The following is a 21395-nucleotide window of genomic DNA, read 5'->3' as shown; positions in this document are numbered from 1 at the left end:
TTTCTCCCCCTCTAAGTTCCCAGAGTATTTTACTGTTTAATTTTTGTGAAAAGTGCTCTGAATTCCTGGGGAGTATTTTACCCCTCACAAATATTGACTGACTTCCTGCTGCATGTGAAGTATGAAAGTGAAGATTCAGTAAAGCATTGCTGGTAATTCATAAGAGTGTCTGCTTATATACGTGCAAATCACTGAGACATAGTCGTATATGCTTCAATCTGCAGCATCTCAGTTTCATTTCCTGTAAAATGAAGTTTAATAGAACTTACATCATAAGATTGTTTTGGGGATTGAAGAAGATGGTACTTGTAACATAGTTAAGTTTCAATAACTATTAGTTATCATTATTTTACATATTTAGATGTTTTAAATTATTATTCTTTCAGTTACACTGTGGGGTAAGTATCATTATCTCCATTTTATAGAAGAAAAAACCTGAAGCGCATAGTGATTAGGTGATTTATTTTAGAACCTGGCTTGGCTTCCCTGTTTGTCTCACAATGGAGCCTGCTCCATTAGTTCTTTTTCTCTCTAGCGGTGGCTTTCAATTTTTTTTTTTTTTTATTTGACCATGACCCACAGTAAGAAATATGCCTTACCTTGCAGCCCAGTACACGCATAGATGTAGATATGCAAAACTGAAAAAGGATGTCAAAGTGATTTTATTATATGCAGTGCTATTTTCAAAATTCTATTTTGTTTTAAAAATACTGATTGCAACCCAGTACGTTGATTTCACATACTAATGGCCTATGACTTGAGGTTAGAAAAACACTGCTCTACAGCTTATCGATGAACAAATGAACAAATATGTAATATTGTAGATATAACAGTGCAAACAATTAAATTGTAATCTTTCAGCAGAAATTAGTCTTTTTTATATTAAATATAATTTATTGTCAAATTGGTTTCCATACAACACTCAGTGCTCATCCCAACAAATGCCCTCCTCAATGCCCATCACCCACTTTCCCCTCTCCCCCACCCGCCATCAACCCTCAGTTTGTTCTCAGTGTTTAAGAGTCTCTTATGGTTTGCCTCCCTCCCTCTCTGTAATTTTTTTTCCCCTTCCCCTCCCCCATGGTCTTCTGTTAAGTTTCCCAGGATCCACATATGAGTGAAAACATATGGTATTTGTCTTTCTCTGCCTGACTTATTTCACTTAGTATAATACCCTCTGTTCTGTTCACGTTGCTGCAAATGGCCAGATTTCATTCTTTCTCATTGCCAAGTAGTATGCCATTGTATATATAAACCACATCTTCTTTATCCATTTTTCAGTTGATGGACATTTAGGCTCTTCCCATAATTTGGCTATTGTTGAAAGTGCTGCTATAAATATTGGGGTACAAGTGCCCCTGTGTATCAGCACTCCTGTATCCCTTGGATAAATTCCTAGCAGTGCTATTGCTGGGTCATAGGGTAGATCTATTTTTAATTTTTTGAGAAACCTCCACACTGTTTTCCAGAGCAGCTGCACCAGTTTGCATTCCCACCAGCAGTGCAAGAGGGTTCCTGTTTCTCCACATCCTTGCCAGCATCTATAGTCTCCTGATTTGTTCATTTTAGTCTCTCTGGCATGAGGTGGTATCTCAGTGTGGTTTTGATTTGTATTTCCTTGATGAGGAGTGACATTGAACATCTTTTCATGTGCCTGTTGGCCATCTGGATGTTTTCTTTAGAAAAGTGTCTATTCATGTCTTTTGCCCATTTCTTCACTGGATTATTTGTTTTTTGGGTGTGGAGTTTGGTGAGTTCTTTATAGATTTTGGATACTAGCCCTTTGGGGCGCCTGGGTGGCGCAGTCGGTTAAGCGTCCGACTTCAGCCAGGTCACGATCTCGCGGTCCGTGAGTTCGAGCCCCGCGTCAGGCTCTGGGCTGATGGCTCGGAGCCTGGAGCCTGTTTCCGATTCTGTGTCACCCTCTCTCTCTGCCCCTCCCCCGTTCATGCTCTGTCTCTCTCTGTCCCAAAAATAAATAAAAAACGTTGAAAAAAAAAATTTGGATACTAGCCCTTTGTCCGATATGTCATTTGCAAATATCTTTTCCCATTCCATTGGTTGCCTTTTAGTTTTGTTGATTGTTTCCTTTGCAGTGTAGAAGCTTTTATCTTGATGAGGTCCCAGTAGTTCATTTTTGCTTTTAATTCCCTTGCCTTTGGAGACGTGTTGAGAAAGAAATTGCTGCAGCTGAGGTCAGAGAGGTTTTTTCCTGCTTTCTCCTCTAGGGTTGTGATGGTTTCCTGTCTCACATTCAGGTCCTTCATCCATTTTGAGTTTATTTTTGTGAACGGTGTAAGAAAGTGGTCTAGTTTCATTCTTCTACATGTTGCTGTCCAGTTCTCCCAGCACCATTTGTTAAAGAGACTGTCTTTTTCCCATTGGATACTCTTTCCTGCTTTGTCAAAGATTAGTTGGCCATACATTTGTGGGTCCAATTCTGGAGTCTCTATTCTCTCACATATGAGTGAATATGTGAATATCTCTATTCTATTCCATTGGTCTATGACACTGTCTTATCTTCAGACCAGGTAGCACTAGTTTTAAAGATGTTCATTCTCTTTATAGAAACTTCACTTTGTTTTGAGTCCATCTAGCCCCATACCTCTCTCAGCTATGCACTTACTTGCTGTAAGCCCTTACTCCCCTTTCATTAAACAGAAGTCATGGTATTTTTTTAATTTGTAAAATATTTATTCCTCTCCTCTCTCTTCCATTGTAAATTCATATAGTAACATTTTTGTAGCTATAGTGATATTTCAGCCATATATATTTATTTGTCGTTCATTCATTCATTCAGTAAGCACATAGTGAGTATTTATATGTAAGTCTAGGATATTGCTTGGATCTTGGAAAACAAATTTTTAAGAGATTTTCCTTAGTATCTGGGAAATAGGATCTTAAAGGAGTGGCTGGGTGGAAAGCAGGATAGAAAGAACTTGTCTTCTTTACCATCTCCAAAATAGTTGATTCATTTTAAAATTCATTAATTCACTCATTCACTCATGGGCTATTTATTGAATACCTATTCTGTGCTAGTCACTATGCAATATCTTCAGGTTGTAATGACCAGAAAACAGAAATTCCTGGAGCGAATGGTCTAGTGGGGAAGATAAGCATCAATCAATGATAATGAAAATAATAATAATATATATGATCTATATGATATACTAATAATTATAAACAACATGTTGTTAAAGAAAAGGATCCATTGTGCTGAACTTAGTGTGTGGGATGGATGGGGACGAGAGGGTGAAGATAGGAAAGCGACAATCGAGCTAAGCTCTGGAAGATGCGTAGTCATTAAATAGATTTTGTGGTGGAGGGGTAGAGCCCAGGCAAAGCCACCTGCAAATATAAAGCCCTGAGGTAGAAAGGATCATAGCACATTCACAAACTGAAAATAGGGAGATTAAAAGACAGTGTAGTTTTTAATTACAATGTAATATTTAATTTTCTTAAATATGAAGGGTTCTTTTAATATGAGCTTTTTTTTTTTTTTTGGTCAGAAAAACTACCTATATAAGCAAAAATTTTAAAGCTTCACTATACAAGTATATATGAATGCAGAGAATAACCATCTCACTGTCTCTTTAGGGGAAGCTAAAATATTCTGTCTTCAACATGTGAAGCTCTGAAATTTTCCCTATGCACCACCATGAAAATGGTTTCTAAGTGTTTACCAGGGCAGGGAAATGATCAGGCTCATCTCAGCAAATGCACTTTGAGCCTGCACCAAATGTTTTTTCCTTTCCAGAAAATGGTGTGTGCAAAGGAACCACTTGATGGGTAGAAGTCGGGTCAGTAAATATTTGTAGACTATGTGCTCCCCTGTCTCACATGGACATGATGAAAATGAGCACAAAGCTGCAGCAAATCATCTGACAGACATTATATACAAGGAGACTGAAATACCACTAAAATTTCCTATGTTCTGATAAAATAAAGAAGTGTGAAGAATTTTTAGGATACTTAAAGTGGGTGTGAATATCCTTATTTGTAAGACCGATTTTCCCCCCTCTGCAGATATTTGAATTTATATAATCTTATAAGATATTATTTGAGCACAACTAGTCCTTAAGATGCATAATTTATTTCTAGGGATTAATAGGTACACAGAAAACATAATCAGGAATAAAGGAATTTTTGGAATATAATGGCGATATTTGAAGAGTGAAGAATATAATTTCAAAGGATTTTACTAATGGTAAACATTTAATCCTCTAAAATTCAATAACTTAAGAAAAATCTCATTTTCTACTTTATCTCCTAAATAACTAAAAATAATAGTTTTTAGTCTAATAGAGAAAAATAATATAGTGTAATTCATACTAATTTCTAAAAAGGGTAAGGCAAATTTACTATTGGCTCTTCACTTTCATATTTTATTTTATTTAATTCTCATAGGCCTAACCGTCTTAAATTTTATGATGACCATACTGAGTCTCAGAGTGGTTCGGTGGCTTGTCTTGATCATCTATCCTGTACTTGTATAAACCTTCGTTAAACCCCAGTCCATTGGACTCAAACTGCTACCCTTGCCATCAGTTCCATATTAACAAATGTATTACTTAATTTAACTAGTGCCATTAATTGTACACCTAAAAATAATTGAAATGGTAAATCTTATATATATTTTAACAAAATTCTAAAAATGGGTAAAAATCTGAATAGACATTTAAAAATATTTTTAAATGTTTATTTTTGAGACAAGGGGTAGAGAGAGAGGTAGACACAGAATCCAAAGTAGGCTCCAGACTCTGAGCTGTCAGCACAGAGCCTGATGCAGGGCTCGAACTCACAAACTGTGAGATCATGACCTGAGCCGAAGTCGGACGCTTAACTGAGCCACGCAGGAGCCCCTGAATAGATATTTTTGCAAAGAAGACGTATAAGTGAAAAATAAGCACTAATGCATATATGTTCAACATTGGGGAAATACAAGCCAAAAACACAAGATACCACTTTACACTGGCTAGAATGGCTATAATCCAAAAGATGATAAGTGTTGGTGAGAACATGGAGAAATTAGAACTCATACACTGCCAGTGGGAAAGTAAACTGATGCAGCCCTTTCTGTGCTAACAGCACAGAGCCTGCTTGGGATTCTCTCTTTCTCTCTCTGTCTGCCCCTCCCCCTGCTCATGCTCTCTTTCTCTTGAAGTAAATAAATACACTTTAAAAAAAATGATGCAGCCCTTTTGGAAAATGGTCTTAACAGTTCAACATAGAATTACCATATGACCCAATAATTCCACTGCTAGGTATGTATCCAATAGAAATGAAATCATGTATTTACATGGAGATTTATACATGAATGTTCATAACAACATTGTTTATAATGGCCAAAATGTGGCAACAAGCCATATTTTTTAATATCCATCAAATGCTGAATGGATAAGCAAAGGGTGATATATCCAATTCTAAAACAAAAGGAAACAACAAACAAAAAACCCACAATGTGTTGCAAAGCAAACATACTGTGGTAGTCCATTGTTCTTAAAAACAATGACAGTATTTTTTAAGGAGATAATTTTTTACGTGAAATATTTTCCTTAATTTGTTCTTCACATTCAGATTACTTTGAGCATTGGTTTTTATGAAAGTAATCTATACTTGTAATTCTTTAGATATCCAACCTGGTTTCTAAAATACTCCCTAAAAGTAATCTCTTCCATTTTTTAAGCTATCATTCTCATTGCCTTTGGTTTATAATTAATCAAAAATCCATATTTGCCTCATATTTTTTTATTGATAAAAGTTAAGATGAAGTTTGTCCTGCTTATTCCTCTCATTCGTTTTGGTCCCTCCTTCCCTTTTTAGTGGCACTGACTTTCAAGAATATAGTATGTATTTGTCTAGTTTGTGCTTTTGTACTTTACTGTATCTGTATATGTGTATCCATGACCAATGAACAATAATACTTTTGGCATTAATTAATGTTATCATGCCTTCCATGTCATTCAAAAATTATTTTTGTTCTAAGCATTGTTTTTTGAGATCTTTCCATGTTGATGCCATTAACGGAGTTCAGCTATGTGGACTGGCTGATTGTATTCCATCCTATAAATATATCATAATTCATATGTCCATTCCCCCTATGGATATTTAAGTTGTTTGCAAACTTTTTCTATTCATTGCAAACAATGCTGCTGTAAACATGGTTGTTAATATCTCTTTGTTCTCTGGGGATGTATATGTCCCATTATTTAAAAAGATAAGTTTTTGCATGAGCATGTGATCAATGTGCATGGTTTAATAGTGAAATAGTATGGAAGAGCATTTGTTGCAAAGTAGAGTGTCCTCCTCCATCCCTAACTACCCTTAGTCTTGCTTTCCAAATGCTATTACTTTAAACTGGTTTGCTTTTAACTTTTCTGGCAAGTCATCTTTATATTTCTAAAAATAATATGCTTACACCACTACGGAATGTAGACATGATCAATTGGTTCTGGCTATAATGAATATTTATTGATACACATACTTTTCCTTTCGTTCTCCTTTTCCCATGCTCCTACGACATACTGTGTTGTCGCTTTTTCCCCATTTTTTTCAGTAATTACTCTGCAACCTCAGAAGAATCTTTTTAAATTCCATTTACTTCCATCAATACAGGCCACTTGTAGGAGCTCCCCTTCTAGGGAGCTTTATTGTTAAATAAAGACATTAGCACTCTTACCTTCTCTCTCCACCTCCCAGTCTATGTAAATAGAACTCTTCGCTTTAAGTCAGGATTGATAGCATGTTTTGTCCTATAATCATTGTAAAAAACACAAAGTCAGTAAACTGCATTTAGGTGGCTATGGGTATGTAAACACTGTTCTTTGAAGAACAAGTAATAGACGTGATGACATTTCTTGGTAGTTCCAATGTCACAGGAGAATGTTTTTTTAAAAGATATTAGAAATATTTCACCTGTTGGTCAGAATTGTGCCAAATTTTAGTTGGCTTCGTTTTTAGTTTTTATGGGGTTGTTGTTGCTTTTTCTAGTGTTTCTAATTGCCTTTATAAAAATGTTATGTTTATTTTTGAGAGAGAGACAGAGGGTGAGCAGGGGAGGGACAGAGAGGGAGACACAGAATCTGAAGCAGGGTGCAGGCTCTGAGCTGTCAGCACAGAGCCCAGCACGGGGCTTGAACTCATGAATGGTGAGATCATGACCTGAGCCAAAGTCAGATGCTTAACCGACTGAGCCACCCAGGTGCCTGCTAATTGCTTCTTTCAAAGTGTTTTTGAATGTCTGTGTGCTGCTATTATACAAACTTCTTCACTGGACACCTTTTCCCAGTGTATCTGCCCAGGAAACCCTATATCCTCCTACTTCAATCCGGATAAGGTGTTTTCTATAATTTCTACGAGCCGTCACCCAGAATTTTTCCTTAACTGGTTTCTAGTGATTGCTGCTTCCTAAGTTCGTTTCCTTCCTCTTTCTTGATTAACTACATCCTTAAGTAACCTCCTAAGAAATGTTATGTGCTAAGTCAGAGTCTCTTCATGCCTGAAATTCTTTTCATTGTGCCTTCATTGATCATTAGTTTGGTGGAGTAGCCATTTCCAGATGGGACAAACCTTTCCAATTCAACTTTGAAGCAATTCCTGTCTCATCATCTAGCACTCAGCATTGCTTCTGAGAACTCAGATGCCATTCTAATTTTTACTCCTCACTGGTTACTTGCAGTTTTCTTGCATTTAAAAATTATCTCCATTTGTGTGTTCTAAAATTTCAGTGATGGATCTTGGGAGGTTCTTTTTCATTTAACTTGGTCACCATTTGAAGATACTTTCAATTCCATGCCTTCTGTTTTATCTAAGAAATTATATTATTTCTTTGTGATTTCCTCTCTTCCTGTTTCTTTTGTTTTCTCTTTCTAGAATATGTATTTGTTAGATGTTGAGCCCTTTGCATAGATCTTCTATATTTCTTATCACTTTAATATGTTCTTTTGTTGTGTTTTGTTTTACATTGAGACCTTGCCATATCCTGTTCTTCTAGTGTTTCTGTTGAACTTTTATTTACTATTACATTTGTAAATTTGCAAGCTTTTTTTTTCAGAGTATTTTGTTCTGGTTTTATATATGATATTTTCTTAAATCTTACTAGAAGGACCATTTTAAGGATCATTGTTTGAAAAATTCTCTTTTTTCCTTTTTCCCTGAATTCCCTTTCTGCCAGGATCCTATTTTCTTCTTGTTTATATTGGCTTTTCTTTTTTTTAATCTCAGACTTTCCCTAAATATCTAGTAATTATTTGGTTTCCTTTAATGTTTTAGAATGAAACTGTAGATGAGCTGATTGGGAGCCCAATGTGTATAGGCAGGGATTGTTGCTCTGGGTGGGTAGATAGGGCTCTGGCTAGCTGAGGAAAAAATGTACTCACAGTCACTAATACCCCACAGATGCTTAGTAACTCCCAGGAGAGCTCCTTTGTTGCTTTTGAAAACAAAACCTCAATTTGGGTGTGGAAGGTAGTTCTAATATAAAGGCTCTTCCATATACAACAGAGAACTGGAAGAGCCCCATTCCTTCATATCTTCTTTTACCTGCCATTTCTTCACTCATTTCTTCACTCAACTCACTCATTTACCTGCTTTTACCTGCCATTTCGTCACCATCTCAACTGGATTCAACTAGGCAAACTGGCTTTCTCTTCAGCCACAGCCTGCTCTGGAGATACTTTGGTTTGTAGCTTTCTTTGCTCATCCTCGTTGGTCTATACTCTTCTGGTTGTTTTCCATCTTCTAGAAGTGAATTCAAAATCTTATTCCCTCTTGCCTTCTCAGGTTATCTTCTGTGCTGTGGGTATATATTTGTTGTTTGTGTACTTTTATTGTGACAGAGTTCTACAAAGATGAGAGAGAAATGTGTTCAACCTGCCATCTTGAACCAGAATACTGTGCTACACCATTTCTTTTCATACTTTAAAAGTCAGAATCTTAAAAATAAATTAAAAATAAAATAAAAATAAATATATAAATCAGAATCTTAAACAAAAGTTGAATTCTTGTAGGAAAATACAATGACGCAATAGACTTGCTTTTTCTTCTAATGCAAATTTCATAGTGTTTAAAAGACTGCAACCAATTTGGTTATTTACCTTTCTCTTTAGCAGTGTTGCCTAATCTATCATTTTCTTCCTCTAAATCTAAATCATCTGTAATTTTTTGGGGTGGAGGGGGATCTAACCCCGCTTCTTTGTTGTCTTCTTCACAAGAGTGTACTCCAGTTAACGACTTACTTTAGAAGTGAGAAAGCTAAAGCGAAATAGATTTTCCCTTGTGATTCAAAGACTATCCAAGATTCCTCAGTCTGCTCTAGGCCTCCAAAGAAGAAGCTCAAAGACCTGCAGCTTCCCAGAATGCCAGCCTCACAGATCTGAGGCAGAGCAACTCTGAAATTGGTCTTGCAGAAGTGGGTAGAGCTGGTGTGGTTTTGAGTTGGAAGTTCTATTTAGGAGTACACGTTACTGGGCTTAGAAATACCTATTTCACTCCCCTAAAATATGATTTCAGTTTTCTTTACTTTCCTGTTCTTCATATTTGTTATATGCCCATGAATTATAAGTAGCCAGAGGAGAGACTGAATTAATCGGCTGAAATCTAACACAGCAAGTAGAAAAAGCAAAACAAATAACATGTTTTCCTGCCTGTTTGCAGTTAGCATCTCTTTTCATCTTTCCATTGTTTTATAGAAAGTTTGTTAGACTGGAAGAAAATAAAGAACTAAGTTGGGGTCCTCACTCTGCTCTAATTAGCTCTGTAACTTTAAGCCCCAGTCAATTTGTTTATAAAAAAAAAGGGAGACTCATGGACCAGATGGTTTCTTAGATTTTTTTTTCCCCCTAGATTAGATTAGATTTCCTAGATTAGAAAAATCATGATAATGGTCCACTATTTCAGTTCTTCTTTCTCTTAATTTTTGAACTTTTGTTTTTACTCCTCTACTCTTTTACTCTTTCTTGTTTCAAGCTCTCTAATACTTCTCCTGCTCCTCACTCTCCCCCACCTATTTATCTTTCCAGCTCTTTGTTCTTTCTCCTTATTCTGTTATTATTGTATAGTTTTTCCTTTTCTGGGGTCACCAAGACTGTTCTTAGAGTGTGATATTAAGGCATGCTTTACGGAAATAGAAAAGGCTACCTTAGTTCAAAATTTTACTCTTTCCTCAAAAGGTACATTACTGTAGTATCACAGAAGAATTGATAGTCCAGAAGCCATGCCTGAGAGAAAATGTTTTTGAAATATTTTATCTTTTGCTTTCTGATTTTTTGTTTTGCTTTCTTATTTTATTTTATCTAAACAGAGAATGGATATTCTTTGAAGCTTAATCATGATCACAACTGATGAACCCAATTCTTCCCAACATTCTGTAGAGTATTAGAAGATTTTTACATTTTGAAGAAGGGGAGACAAATCTAAAAAAATATTTGGTTGAACTATTGAGAACTAACATATAGTGGATGATGCTGATTTAGAACTTAAATAGAAGGATAAATTTGGGGTCAAGATGTAGGTCTCAGTCCACTGCATTTTGAATATATGCTTACTTTTCAGGTCACATGAAGTTTAACAAGTAATATTCATGGTGTCTGGCTTTTGATTTATCATTTGGATGGTGGTCATAAAACGTTAAAAACTATGACTGTTGCTCTTCCCATGGGTCTATTAGATATTATCAGATATGTAGTAGACAGTGCTGTAACTAGATGAAAGCTACAACTTCTGACACATAACTTTGCAAACACAATGAATCTAATTATAAAATACAGTAAAACTATTTAGCTAATATTTTCACATCCCAAATTTTCCATTTTATATTCTTCTCTAGACATCTGAGCTTATAAACTGACCCACTTGGGTGTTGTTTTGAATGTCTTATAGCTTTTATGTCTATCTAACTTTAGTCAATCTGGGAATTTCTATCGTTGGTATCCTTGCAAATGGCTTATGTGCTAACTTCTGTTTCAGTTCAAAGAAAGCCAGAAGTTAGGGTTTGTGCTGGTCACAGGCCAATGGAAGTTACAGTTCGTATCAGGATGACCTGACATATCCAGGTCAGACTGACCAGATCAGAAAACACATCAGTCTCCAATTCAGCCTCTTTGGAAATTCCTTCTTAAATTTATTTACACTGAACCACCCAAAGCTTCTGGCAGGCATAGAAGTACACAGTGATGCAAAAAGGGAGCTTTTCCAACAAGTTCATGGCAAGGGTAGGACATTTCTCCCTGAAAAAAAGACCCTTGCTGTTTCTATGATGCTAGCATACTAAGTGTGTTATGTTGCTCACATTCAAAATAAACCAAAGCCTCTGTTTGATGAACCTAAATAATATTCAAATTTAGGTAAAGACAGATCACTAGCATTTAGATTTCACTCAGAGTTTTATTTGATTACCAAAAAAGACACTAAAAATGAGGAGCAATGTGTCCTTTTCCCCTTCATTGACTTTGAATAGGTATCATTGGAATGTAAAATCAAAGTGTGAAATTATGAAAGAATATTTTTTAATTCCTACCAGCTGAATACATACTTAATATGTTCCCAGACTGTTCTAAAATCTTTAAATATTAGGTGCATATAATGATTAAGATTTTGTAATGAACATACTTTTAATAAATGTTGGTGACCCATTGATGAAATATACCTCAATAATATATGGGTATGTGATTTCTTATTAATTATCTTCCATCTGGATGCATTTGAAGATAATTATTTGGTACCAATAATTAGTTACCAGTTATAAGGTTTTAGAGGACATGAAATATGCCAGAGCCATCATCTGAAGAACATATATGAGTCTGCGTGCTATTGGCTATTTGTGTGTATTTTTTGTTTTCATGTTGATAGCATGTAATTCCTTTATTTGGTGATCTTATTTTCTAGGTTCATTGAAATTTTAAGAAATTCAAGACACACAAAGTAGCAAGTTTAAGAAAAAACAATATGAGAAAATAAATATTTGAAGCAAATCATAAAACTAATGATAAATTTCTGTCAGAAAAAAAGGCATAGGAACAGTTTTCATATATTATGTTCATAAATAACAGAGAAGGTTGTGTTAACATGATGTTTGTCATTATGTAGTATTTTAATATCTATATAAATGTATTCCATTTTTTATCATATTTAGCATTTGGTATATTTATTCTTTATGGTTATAATCACAAATATATTTCATTTAAGAATTTAGAACTGTGCTAATGAATTATGTTTTTATATGAAATATATTTGCCATTATGAAGAATAGTTGGGGATACTGTTATTTCAGGGAATAAATTTGAATTCATTCTGGTAGTTTAAAAATTGTAAAATTCAGGGGCACCTGGGTGGCTTAGTCGGTTGGGCGTCCGACTTTAGTTCGGGTCATGATCTCACAGTTCGTGAGTTCAAGCCCCACATCGGGCTATGCGCTGACAGCTCAGAGCCTGGAGCCTGTTTTGGATTCTGTGTCTCCCTCTCTCTGCCCCTCCTCTGCTCACACTCTGTCTCTGTCTCCCTCAAAAATAAATAAACATTAAAAAATTTTTTTAAATAAAAAAAATAAAAATAATTGTAAAATTCAAAAGGTCAATCATATGTATGTTTCACAAATTGAACACATTTTCAGTAGCACTTCCTTTAGTTGCGTTAATTTTTCAATGTGATGTGTCCACAGTGTTCTTTATTTTGCACTTATTTTTCAATATGTTTACATTGTATGAGTTGAGATTTTTACACACAGATTCTTGATTTGTAGCTGCTTGGCAGGATTTTTTGTTGTGATGTAACCAGCATTCTTATAAAAGATACGATGTGCATTTGTTTTGTGTCTTTGTCTTCATTCCACATGTTCCGTATGTATTTTTATGTGAAGTTATCTATAAGGAATGGTGACTTAAGAGTCTGTGATCATCTCTTTTACCATCATTGTTTTCAACAAATTGGAGTTAGTTCTTGTCTTCTGGTGATCTTAAGTAGATTTTCAGTATCGTGTAAGGCAGATTAGTCTCAACAGTCACAAATAGTTCTCCTTTACATCATATCTTATGTCATGGCGTAGTCCATATCTTTGGACTAGAGGGTTTGTTCATTTGATTTTATTTCAATTATTTTTTCATTTGAGGTTTAAATTTTTCAGTTTGTGGAAACCTAATTTGCTGTAAAACATGAGGAATTCTCAGAAGATATGCAGCAACCAATCTTTATTGAGACCTAAGCACTTTCAGACCCTCTCTAATTTATTCCTCACCGCTATGCCAGGAAGTAAATATTGATAGAACACATTTTTACAGATGAAGAAACCAAAACACAAAGAAGTTAATGTACTTGTCCATGGTCATAGAAGTGGAAGGACTCAAACCAAAGTCTATCTCATCCCACTTTAAACACTAATTTATATGTCTCTCCCTTATGATTTTTGACATATCCGTTTCAGTCCAAAACTAGTTAATGTGTGCTTGACTTATGTCCTTTGGTAGTAAACCTTTTATACTTTCGTTTCTGCAATGATGTCGTAGTGAAGAAAAATACTACTACTAATAATACAATTGAGCATTAAAATGTGTCTTTTCTTTTAGCCAGAAACGTTTGAGCATCTTTTTGTCAAGCATACAGAATCAGTGATATTTGGTCCTCTTCTTTTGGAGCCTGAAGCCATTTCAGAAGATGTCAGTGTTGACACAACATGGAAAAATAAAGATGACATGGTGCCAACAACTATGGTCTCTCTACTTTTGGCAACTCCGGATCTTGAAAAGGGTTCTATTTGTATCAGTGACCAGCACAACAGTGCTGACTTCTCTGAGCTTGAGAGCAGCGTGGTAACCTATGAGGATGAAAACAGGAGACAGCCCTCTGTTAGATATGCTACCCTACTCAGCAGCTCTAAATCAAGTGACATTGATGCAGAGCAAGGGCTTATACACAGTTCAGTCAGCAAATGCTTCTCTAGCAAAAATTCTCTGTCCAAGGATTCTTTCTCTAACAGCTCATGGGAGATAGAAACCCAGACATTTTTTATATTATCAGATCAGCATCCCAATATAATTTCACCACACCTTCCGTTCTCAGAAGGATTGGATGAATTTTTGAAACCTGAGGGAAATTTCCCTGAAGAAAATAATGGTGAGAGGTCTGTCTATTATTTAGGGGTCACCTCAATCAAAAAAAGAGAGAGTGGTGTGTTTTTGACTGATGAGTCACAAGTGTTGTGTCCGTTCCCAGCCCATTGTTTATTCACTGACATCAGAATCCTCCAGGACACTTGCTCACAACTTGTAGAAAATCATTTCAGTTTAGGAACTAATGGTCAGAAGACTTTTGTATCTTACATGCCTCAGTTTCAGACTTGTTCTACTCAGACTCGGAAGATAATGGAAAACACAATGTGTGACCTAACTGTCTAATTTCATTCAAGAAACATCTCAGATGTATGTTACAGTGAATCATATGAAGTGTATGTAATACAGTCCACCATGGTTGTGGATATGGGAGAGGAAGGAAAACTGTCAGAGTCAAACTTGAAAGTGAGTGTTTCCAAATTAAAGGTATCTGTCATTGCTCAGTAATATTGACAAAAAATGAGAGAAAGTCTTCAAGAGCCCGGCAATGTAGACTGACTCTTCTAATGATTTCATTAACAAGCTACACTAGGAAGATCTCCAATGGCTTGTTTCTAGCTAGAAATGAACCCAACAAATACCATCTTTGGCGAACATTAGACCTGTGTAGAAAGAGCTAATCTTCTCGATTATATCTAAGTTTGAAAGACACTGTGGGATGTAACTTGTTTCAAGGGTATGGTTGTTTTATCTTGAGTTGTCTTTGTTTTCAACTGATTAACACACACACACACACACACACGTCTATACATAAGAGGCATCCTCGTACATTTTTGAAGTATGTGATGTATTTGTGCCACTTGACTGTGTGATTTTAAGATTTTGCAATTTAACAAACTTGCCTTGAGCACTTACTCTGTGGTAGGCAGTCCGCTAAATGTTGCAGATTTAGATCTGGCCTGGGGGATATACTTCTGAAGACTGACAAGTAAGCTGATCTTTATATATCGAATATAACCATGCAATGATACTACCTATCAGAATGGCAGTACTAGAATACAAACAGTATTTTGATGACAACAAAAGCATTTTGAAAACATAATGTGTGTCTTAACGCTTCCCTATAAAAGATGTTGCAGTGGTTGCTTTCTGATACAGTTAGATGACTAAATGCTACTGTATATCACTCTGGAATTATTGTCTTCCCTGATTCCAACTTGCTTGTACACTTTTTTTTTCTCACTTCTCTTTCATATAACCACCCACTGTGTTAAAGATTTCCATATTTTATCTCAATCAATTATTAAAATAATTGTATGAGACATGTACTGCTATAACACCCTTATTAAAGATTAGAAGATTAAGTAATTTTCCCAAGGACACAGAGTTAGTGTATAATGGAACCAGAATCCAGATTTAAACCGAGATCTTTTAATGCTAGTGATTATGTTTTAAACCTATACCTTACGTTGCCATCCATTAAAAAAATGACTCACAAGCAGATAAAATTTGTTAAGTGGATATATAATGCTGGGTGAAAATGAAGTGAGAATTACACAGATGTTGTTTTTGCCTTTAAAGACTTTAATATTTCTTGTTTGTTTCAGTTTTTGGTATGGCAAGAAAGCTCCGAGACAGCATTTTGAGCAACAAACTAATCAAGAAACCTGCAGAGATAGATGTTGAGTGTCAATAAATCAGAATTTCAAGATGATCAGTATAATCAAAATACATACTTTAGTACTCAGAAATATGCCTATTAGATTGCTAAGCATCACCAGTTTCATACTTGGCCTGAGAGAGGATCCTGCTGATTTTACTGTTACCCTAGATAAAATCCTACACTCCATCTCTATTCTAGTTGTGGCCATATGAAATGAGAAGTTCTAGACAGTGACAAAGATCTCAGGGCCCAAACAACAGGTATTTTTTTTCACACTTCATGATCATTTGCCAATTCGAAATCAATAAAGTTGTTTCATGCCATAAGGATTGTTGAGATATCTCAGGATCTCACATACTCATCAACAGATAGGTGACTCACAAGAGAATGGTAGAGGGCTCACATCAACTCACTGAATTATGAGTGTGGTATGAAAGCCTTAGTTCTATACAAAGATAAATTGAGAGAATACATTTTTTTTTCACTGATGTTTTAAGTGGTTTACATATTCAGAAACAGAAAGAAATTATTGCATGTATGGAAGTTCTGGCAAAATTGACCATTATTTTTAATGCTGCTCATAGAATATAGAAGTTTAATTGAGGATGCAGTATAGGAGAATTACATTTTGCTCCATTCTGCATAAAGTTAGAGATTAAACAATGAGCATGTCCACTGAGACCCAACAGTCTCCTGTGGCCTGGGACCCATGACTATATGACTATGGGGAAGAGAAAGTGATAGATGTTCCAAACAGCCTATGATTTCACCATGCTATGTGTATGTGGCAGTGAATTTAGAAGTCCCAGCACCAGTGTAGTTCTGCAGGTCTGAGTTAAAGGAATTTAGTAACAATATATTAACGAGATCATTGACATCCCGGTGCACAGTTCCAAAAACAAATGAAAACATCTCAAGTAGTGAAATGCCAAGGGAGTTGTTTTCATGGAGAGGGCTGAATGGTAGAGTTTGGCCTATTGGTATATATAGATTTAGATCCTATCTGTTGTCAGTGTGTTAGGGCTCTGATTTTCACTTTTGAAAGTTTGTTTCACTGCATATATCACTATACATTATTGGGTCTTTATGAAAATTATCTGTCATTAAGTAGTGGGTTTTAATAAAAATATAGGTAAGTTTAGAACATTTTATACTTCAGGATGGTCTGATATTTTCCATTTCTTTCCAAAGATTCCTTAAAAAATTTTTTTAAGGGAGAGAAGAGCTGAAATATGGATTTGCACTTTTAAACTTAGGATAAATCTGGAATTTGGAGTATTTCTCTTAAGGCCTTGAATTGCAACACAAGTTACCAGTCTCTCTAAATCTGAACTTGATGAAAAGAAATTCAGAAGTTAATAATTTGGGATATGGCCTCAAGGTTCAACATAAGACAAATCACTTGTCAGGGTTAATGAGATTATATGTTTCCTTTGTTAAACCCCCCTAAAACGAAGAAAAATCAAGGTGTGGTTATCAGTAACAGCAGGGGCCTCCCACGGAGCCCTGTGTTCCCATTTGGAGATGGGCTACATATGGACAAGAGGAATAGGAACAGGTATTCTTTTATTTTTAAGCCTCGTCTCAAGTAGTAAGAGGACTTGGATGAAATTTGCAAACCAGTGGGTGATTCTGGACCTATAATAAGGTTTTATGGCACCGAGCATGAGCTGCGTTTATCTTCTCTCTTCCCTTTCCAATAAAACCAACTCCCTCTTTCCAAATATCAAACATATGGTCACATTCCCTTAGGAATATTCACTTTGACTACACAAATGCTGAGAGAAGAGAAACTTCCTTCACAAACTGATGCCAGATTCCAAAACTACTTTGGTTGGCATGGGATATAGGCTAGGCCATCAGAGCTGTGCCCATGGGGACCACGTGGGGTTGGACAACGTGCTAAATGGATCAAGACATGCTGCAACCATATGTCTCCTAGACATGGATGGAAAAAGACCTCTTTCAAAATTCCTTCCTGTAGTTTTAAAAAGAAATGTGCTCCACTGTTCATCTTTTGAGGGTCATCTTGATAGTTAAGGACTCTTCTAAAGTAATTATTATTGAGAAAACACACTGTCAGATGTAAAACACAAAATTGTCCACTCTACTATGAAAAACTGCGTTTGAGGAAAAGAATGCAAACATAGTCACCAAAGAAAATGTGAAGAAGCATTTACAAAAGGAAACTAGAGAAGTCAGTAGTTTTGCCTTATCTTGCACAACTAAATTAAAACAGTAAAGCACGCCTGCACACAGTCACAATGTTGGGGGGGGGGCAATTTAGAATACAAAGGTCTTCATTAGAACTGAGTCATGTTACTTGTTACTTGTATGAGCATCAAAAATGGTTTCCATGGGTGTTTATATTGAACAAATTATTTTTATACAAAGTTTATCAATCAGTATTTATTTTGGAAAGCTGCTGAAGATGTCTATTTTTCAAAATTAACTACACTTCAGATGTTTGGCATTAAATTCAATTTTGTGAGGCCCTTGACAGGATATTTTAAATAATGGTCATTCCCTGGAACTGAGAAAGAATTTGGAAAATATCTAATTTTGTAGTGAAATACCTAGATTGCAGATATTGCACTTTAAAAACGTGTCATTAAAGTTGGTATCAGTTACTACTTTCTTTTAGTCACCATTGGTACTTTAATAAATGTTATAAGTGTTGAGAATCATTTTATAAAATGTAATTAGTCTAATTCTCCTTTATGTTCCTAAAGTCATAAAGAAGGAAGATAATTTACGACTGTGAATATTTTCATTTTTTTATCATTATAAGTCATGAACGATGTCAGAATTTTAAGAAATGGAAAGTCCAAATAGAGTTATTGTGTATTTAAGTTATTTTAGAATTACTTCATCTATTGTATGATTGCTTTTAGTAAAGATTTGAAAATATAAAGAAGTAGGGGCGCCTGGGTGGCTCAGTCGGTTAAGCGTCTGACTTCAGCTCAGGTCACGATCTCGTGGTTCGTGAGTTCGAGCCCCGCGTCGGGCTCTGGGCTGATGGCTCAGAGCCTGGAGCCTGTTTCCGATTCTGTGTCTCCCTCTCTCTCTGCCCCTCCCCCGTTCATGCTGTGTCTCTCTCTGTCTCAAAAATAAATAAACGTTAAAAAAAAAATTAAAATTAAAAAAAAAAGAAAATATAAAGAAGTAATCTTTGTAGTTTATGTCAATAGTTAATATAAAATTTTTATACATTGTTAGCCTTTATATCTTCAAAATACTTATATAATGCCTTGGCTTTGAAAGGGGTTTGAAAACATTTTAGATGCAAGTATTTCCCTTTATTGTTACTGTCTCTGGTATCTACTCAATACATCACCCCACACCAGATTTTTCCTGGCATCATAGCCACTTGTGATAACAAATTACTCATTTTAAACATAAAGAGCTCTTTGGTTTGATTCTTTATTTCCTTAAGAAATCTTGATTTAGTGATCTGTGAATATTTGTCATTTAGACTTCAAGCAATTTGAATTTTTAACCACTTTGAGGGCTAGTATTCAGATACATTCTATTTCCTGCTTTCTGATTTTAAAATGTGAATAGAACAAAATACACACTGGAAAAATTTCAAACAGTACAGAGAACTATAAGATAAAAAATATAAGTGTCTCTCCCCTCCCAACCCTCAGTTCCTATTCCCCCAAATTTCCTGTTATTATTAGTCACATATCTTTTGAAAAATTTATAGAGTTGCAATTGTATTTCGCTTGCTGTCATAAAATTACCCCTTTCCCTTAATATATCTTGGTGATATTTCCATATAAACCCACATATACCTACTTCATTATTTGTAGTGGTTTAATACTGTCCCTCTGTATCAAAGTACAATGATTTATGTAAACAGTTTACAATTGGCAAACATTTGTGTTTTGTTTTGTTTTGTTTTTACTATTTTTTTTATGTGCAATGCTGAAGTGAACATTTGTGTATATAATTGCCTTGGCATAGTTTTGCAAATCTACTTGTCAGGACTATTGGTTGCAAGTGTAAGAAATCAACTCAAATTGTCTGAGTATCTTTTTGATGTGTTAATTTCATCTTGAATGAAGTTGAGCATATTTTCACATTATAAGCCATTCGGTTTTCTCTACTTTCATATTATTTGCCTATTCCTTATTGAATTATTATCATTTTGTTGATTTCTTGTAATTATTTTTTACATACGTGATCTTAGTTTTTCTTAATTGAGATACAGCTTATACACTGTAAAGTACACAAGCCTTTGGTGACTTCTTACACATTTCCCCTTGAGTATTTACCCAGGAGTAAAATTGCTGAATGCAGGCTAGGTCCTAATTTATCTTTAATAGATACTGTAAAGTAATGGTTGAACTAACTTACACTGCCATCGGTAATGTAGAAGGGTCCTGCTGTTTCAACACTGATAGTGTCAGCCTTTGAATGTTAGCCATTCTGATGGTTGTTTAACGGTTTCTCGTGGTTTCAGTTTGTGCTTCTGTAATATGTGACGGTTTTAAGTAATATTTAACTAATCCCTCTCTTGCCATTTTTGCTATTTTTGTCATATATCTTATTTCCATGTATTTCATAAACATCTAAAGTGTTGTTGTATTGTTGCTTATAGCAGTAAATAGTCTTTCAAATTTGCCCTTTGTAGTGCAGTCTATTCCTTCTTGCATCTCTGTGCTTCCATCTGGGATAATTTCCCTTCATCCTAAAGAAGTTTCTTGTCCTGTGGATCAACTGTGACTGCTTAATAACTACTTTTTCTGGTATTCTGTGCTGTTATTTGGGGATGAATGTTTTTAACTTATTTGGAATTAATTCTGGTATAAGGAATGGAATGATTATCTAGCTTTTATTTTTCCCAAGGGGCTACTCAGTTGTCACAACACAATTTGGTTCTGGGAGAACAGTCTTCCCCCCCGCCCTCCCCCCGCCCCGCACACATAAAATGTCACATTTATCATTCATTATTTAAATTTTTTTTTTCAACGTTTATTTGATATGAGTGGGGGAGGGGCAGAGACACAGGGAGACACAGAATGCAAAGCAGGCTTCAGGCTCTGAACTGTCAGCACAGAGCCCGACATGGGGCTCAAACTTATGAACTGCAAGATATTAACCTAAGCCGAAGTTGGATGCTTAACCAACTGAGCCACCCAGGTGCCCCATCACATTTATCATTTATTAATTCTCAAGTATATTTGTGTTTATTTCTGGGCTTCCTATTCTTTTTCATTGACTATTCAATCTGTTTTCATCTGGTACCAAGTTTATTAATTACCATCAGCTACTCAATATGTTTTAATATCTGGAGGGCTGGATTCCTCAGCCCTGCTCATTATATTTCATTGATATTCTTTCCTGAGCAATTTTTGTGTCATTAAGCTTTTGTAAAAAAATAATCCTGTTGGCATTTCAACTGTAGTTAAAAGTATTGAAAAGTATTATTACAATGGTATTTAGATGCCCAACATTTCCTGTCAATTTAAAAACTTTGGGAGGAAACTGTTATTTGTACCTTCCTAAATAATAGAAATAATTCATATCATACCTGCAGTATTAAATTCTTCCAAGAATCCGCCTTTGATACTGTGGAATAGTAATGTGTAGGTGCTCTAAACTTCATGCTTTAGATGTGGGGTTATAAGTAGGGTGATTATGCATCCCACTGTACCTGTCCAAGTCTTCCTTTACATACACACACA

The 21395-nt window shown here is 35.4% G+C and overlaps 1 protein-coding gene across 4 annotated transcripts in view; it reads left to right on the top strand.

Annotated features, from left to right (window-relative positions):
• Positions 1–18867, top strand: part of LEPR (leptin receptor) — a 199829-nt gene extending 180962 nt beyond the window's left edge. For 3 of the 4 annotated variants that reach the window (XM_049617047.1, XM_049617045.1, XM_049617046.1), the window contains one exon: positions 13557–18867. In XM_049617047.1, the coding sequence (XP_049473004.1) occupies positions 13557–14384 (828 nt within the window). In that variant the 3' untranslated portion in view covers positions 14385–18867. Of the gene's footprint in view, positions 1–10300; positions 12787–13556 lie in introns of those variants that run through there. The other variant, XM_049617049.1, reaches the window with a different exon arrangement.
• The last annotated feature ends 2528 nt before the right edge of the window (positions 18868–21395 follow it).

This window comes from Panthera uncia, assembly GCF_023721935.1.
Source record: "Panthera uncia isolate 11264 chromosome C1 unlocalized genomic scaffold, Puncia_PCG_1.0 HiC_scaffold_4, whole genome shotgun sequence".
NCBI classification, from domain to species: domain Eukaryota; kingdom Metazoa; phylum Chordata; class Mammalia; order Carnivora; family Felidae; genus Panthera; species Panthera uncia.
Note: the sequence above shows the minus strand (reverse complement) of the source record. Positions and strands in the feature narration are given on the sequence as shown.